Source organism: Lottia gigantea (assembly GCF_000327385.1).
Source record: "Lottia gigantea unplaced genomic scaffold LOTGIsca_95, whole genome shotgun sequence".
NCBI lineage: Eukaryota > Metazoa > Mollusca > Gastropoda > Lottiidae > Lottia > Lottia gigantea.
The window spans coordinates 146,097-150,811 of NW_008711088.1; the positions used below are offsets into that span (position 1 = coordinate 146,097).

Genomic DNA, 4,715 nt, shown 5'->3' on the forward strand with positions numbered 1-4,715 from the left:
ATTTTTTGGACCAAATTTCAGGATTTGTAAATTTATGACGATGTAATTTTGTGGAATGTTATTTTTATTTTCGAACACTTTTCGGCATGGTTTAACTTAAGAATCCCCAAGATTATCTTTAATTTCACCAATAAAATATTTATTTTTTTCAGTGTTTCGTCAAGGTGACATTGGCACCAATTGGTATACAGTGTTATCAGGATCTCTGGAAGTGACAGTGTCTGAGACTGGCAAAAAACAGGTAAGTCTCTTCTGCTATTGGTTCCTGGTACTAATTCCTCAAAAATGTTTACAATTCTTTTAAGTCGCGAGAAAACCAAACTTGTAACGAAATTGACAGACAGTTTTTTTGAGAAAGGGTAGAAATTGCCCGAGGCTTAGATAAACCTTTGACTTTTTCAAAATGGCACCTGGTACATATGATTTGTTTATAATAAGAAAATTCCAAATTGTCACTACGTTTTCCATTTGTAGTTTTTCGTCTAGTCGGTCGGATAGGAAAGTGATCCGAGGCCCTGTGTTCTACAGGCTGTACACGTTAAAGATCCCTCGACAGTTGGAAATTGAAAAAGAATAGGCTCATGTTAATGTCCTGACAAAATTTCCCTCATTGTACACTGCATGGTGTTGCCATTCTTCATTACATCATATGGTGTAGAAAAGTAGGATGTAAAACTCAAGCAGGCAGGAGTAGGTGAAGGCCACTGTCTTAGCAAAATTTCCCTCATTGCACACTGCATGGCATTGCCTGTCATCATTAGCCCAATCAGTAGGACGTAAAAACACCATTGGCAAACAGAAGTAGGCTAATGCTGCTATCTTGGCAAAATTTCCCTCATTGCACACTGCATGGTGTTGCCTGTCTTCATTAGCCCAAACAGATACAGAAAAGTAGGATGTAAAACTCCAATCATTTGATTTTTTACAGGATGCTGTTACGTTATGTATATTGGGACCTGGGACATCGTTTGGTGAATCTATATTAACCAATAAACCTCGTCATGCTACAGTCGTTACGAGAGATTATACAGAATTAATACGTGTTGAACAGAAAGATTTCAAAATTCTATGGGAGGTAGGTTTTTTTCACACCTACGAACTGGAGCCTTATTCACGAGAAAATTAACTTAAATGAAATGTAGATTTTAAGAAATACAGTAATCTGATTGGATAATGAAATTGAATTTAAAGTGATTGACCAATCAGATGACTGAATACTAAAATCTTCTTAAGTTAAGAAATACTGTAATCTGATTGGATAATTAAACTAAATTTAAAATAAATTTTAGTGATTGACCAATCAGATGACTGGAACACTAACACTTAAGTTATGAAATACAGTAATCTGATTGGATAATAGTATTTGAATGATATAACAACTTGTTCATTCTGTGTATTTTTTTTTTCAGAGAAACAAACAGTTAATGGAACGGGTATTAACTCCATTAAGTGCCTTGCAAAAACTAGGTAGGTTCAGTTATTATACGCCCACTTCTCTCTATGTGCGTCAACATTTGCGTGTAAACGCTCTAAAAACTAGATTTATTGATGGAATCAAATGAAATTGGGTATGTATATACATATTCATAAAACAAAGATCAAGTTCGAATTTGAGCTATTTTCGACTGTTAGAAGCAGAGTTATTGCCCTTGCCCCAAAATCTTGAATATTTACCATCCGCATGCTGTGGTGGGCATATATGGCTGTGTTGAAAATTTGGTAATTTTTTATCGCGTCCAAGTCTAGACCAAGAACCAACTCTTCTTGGCATTCTAATATAAACACTACTATTATGAAACTGTTTTCAGAAATTTTGTGATTTAATCGCAGTCATGCCTCGCTCCAGATCAATGTAATGTAAAGGGTTTATGGTATTTATATTGTAGAGAATAAGAAGTTGAAAGAAAGAAGTATTAGTTGTGTCAGTGGGAAATCTGTTGGTGGAAGATCGATGGGTAAATCATTAAGTATGAGCTGTGATGATGATGGTATGAACCCAGCTGCCCCTATTACTAGTGTAAGTATACTTGGTTTTAGAAGATTAGGAGCCACGGTGGCTCAGTGATGTTAGACGCTTGCTCGCTAACCCGAAGGTCCAGGGTTCAATCCCAGCATAGGTCAAGATAGTACCTTCAGATTTTTCAACCCAGTTTCCCCCTTGTCAGTGAGTTAGACGCTTGCTCGCTAACCCGAAGGTCCAGGGTTCAATCCCAGCATAGGTCAAGATAGTACCTTCAGATTTTTCAACCCAGTTTCCCCCTTGTCAGTGAGTTAGACGCTTGCTCGCTAACCCGAAGGTCCAGGGTTCAATCCCAGCATAGGTCAAGATAGTACCTTCAGATTTTTCAACCCCCTGTCAGTGAGGTAGATACTTGCTCGCTAATCTGAAGGTTTCCCCCTGTCAGTGTATAGGTCGGAGGGACTAATTTGGAAAACCGACTAGTCGTTCGGATGGGACAAAAAATCGAGGCCCTGTGTTCTTAAGGCTGTGCTCCCTTGACAGTTGGAAATTGATAAAAAAAACAGACTAATGTTGCTGTCCAGGTAAATTTTGCCTCATTGCACACTGCACGGCATTTCCCGTCTTCATAAGCCCAATTAGGATGTAAAACTAATTCATATATCCATCTATTCATTCATTCATTCATTCATTCATTCATTCATTCATTCATTCATTCATTCACTCACTCATTCATTGCAATGGTGAAGAGACCTACAAAAATATTCATTCATTCATTCATTCATTCATTCATTCATTCATTCATTCATTCATCCATTCATTCCAGGCGCCATCCCAGAGATTAGCTAGAGCAGGAAGAATTTTACGTACCATGTTATTGTGCCGAGCTCCTCACATGATACGAGATAGAAAACTACATCTACGTACCTACAGAAGATGTCTTGTGGGCTCGGAGATGGTTGATTGGTTGATGCAACAGAGTACATTAGTTCACCAGAGAAACCAGGCTGTCGGAATGTGGCAGGCTTTACTAGAAGAGGGCGTCATTGTTCACGGTAAGATCATTTTTATTTTTGATTCTTTTTATACGCCAACGTTATAATGTGGTCGTATATTGTCGTCGCCCCATGTCTGTCCATCCTTCTGTCCACAATTGGCTTGTGAACACAATAGAGACTACAGTTTTTATCTGATTTAATGAAATTTGGTTTGATCATTTATATTGATGAGATCTTGGACAAGTTGGAATTTGACAATCTTTCGATGAACTCTTTTTTAGTTATTGCCCTTGACTTAGGAAAAACGCAATATCTTGCACAAATTAGATTTTTGGTATGATTTGACACAGATAGGTTACTGCCCTTGATATCTATCAGGAAAGTAGGCGTATCTTGCTAGACAACCACTTGTTTTCAGTGGCGTAGTTCTGAGAGGTGAAACAAGGTGAAAGTTTTGAATAAAAATAAATAAAGGGGCTTCAAATTCTGTACATAAATGATCTTGCCTCTTTCAACACTAGGGGGGGCCACTCACTAACACAATATATACACGGTTAACAGGCCGTTACTACAACGTTAACGTCATACGCTTTTACTTTTATTACTTGAAGTTCAGGGTATATGACGTTTATTTACACTCAGTGTTCAAAGGGTTAATGTCAAATACTTTAAGTTAACACTCGGGGTTCAAAGTTTACTACCAGGATCACTCCCAAAATATACACACTTCAGCTTGCAGTTTGTAAAACAAGAAACTCATTTTTGGATTGACCAAGAACCAGCTGGTATAAAGGATCCTTGTGAACCTAAGTTGTTATCCTGGTAAAATCATTACCTAGAGGTTTGATCAAGGACCAGCTGGTAGAAAGGATCCATGTGAACCTAAGTTGTTATCCTTATAAAATCATTACCAAGAGGTTTGACCAAGGACCAGCTGGTAGAAAGGATCCTTGTGAACCTAAGTTGTTATCCTTGTAAAATTAATACCAAGAGGTTTGACCAAGGACCAGCTGGTAGAAAGGATCGTTGTGAACCTAAGTTGTTATCCTTGTAAAATTAATACCAAGAGGTTTGACCAAGGATCAGCTGGTAGAAAGGATCCTTGTGAACCTAAGTTATTATCCTTGTAAAATCATTACCAAGGGGTTTGATCAAGGACCAGCTAGTAGAAAGGATCCTTGTGAACCTAAGTTGTTATCCTTGTAAAATCATTACTTAGAGGCTTGACCAAGGATCAGCTGGTAGAAAGGATCCTTGTGAACCTAAGTTGTTATCCTTATAAAATCATTACCTAGAGGCTTGACCAAGGACCAGCTGGTAGAAAGGATTCTTGTGAACCTAAGTTGTTATCCTTGTAAAATCATTACCTAGAGGTTTGATCAAGGACCAGCTGGTAGAAAGGATCCATGTGAACCTAAGTTGTTATCCTTGTAAAATCATTACCAAGAGGTTTGACCAAGGACCAGCTGGTAGAAAGGATCCTTGTGAACCTAAGTTGTTATCCTTGTAAAATTAATACCAAGAGGTTTGACCAAGGATCAGCTGGTAGAAAGGATCCTTGTGAACCTAAGTGGTTATCCTTGTAAAATCATTACCAAGAGGTTTGACCAAGGACCAGCTGGTAGAAAGGATCCATGTGAACCTAAGTTGTTATCCTTGTAAAATCAATACCAAGAGGTTTGACCAAGGATCAGCTGGTAGAAAGGATCCATGTGAACCTAAGTTGTTATCCTTGTAAAATCATTACCAAGAGGTTT

At 38.0% G+C, this 4,715-nt stretch overlaps 1 protein-coding gene across 1 annotated transcript in view; it reads left to right on the forward strand.

Annotated features, from left to right (window-relative positions):
- Positions 1–145: 145 nt before the first annotated feature.
- The window catches only part of LOTGIDRAFT_135052 (hypothetical protein), a gene marked incomplete at both ends in the record, with an annotated part of 51,216 nt that continues 46,646 nt past the window's right edge, over positions 146–4,715 (forward strand). The window contains 4 exons of the mRNA XM_009068851.1: positions 146–241; positions 929–1,075; positions 1,410–1,520; positions 2,787–3,015. Of these exons, the coding sequence (XP_009067099.1) occupies positions 146–241; positions 929–1,075; positions 1,410–1,520; positions 2,787–3,015 (583 nt within the window). The remainder of the gene's footprint in view (positions 242–928; positions 1,076–1,409; positions 1,521–2,786; positions 3,016–4,715) is intronic.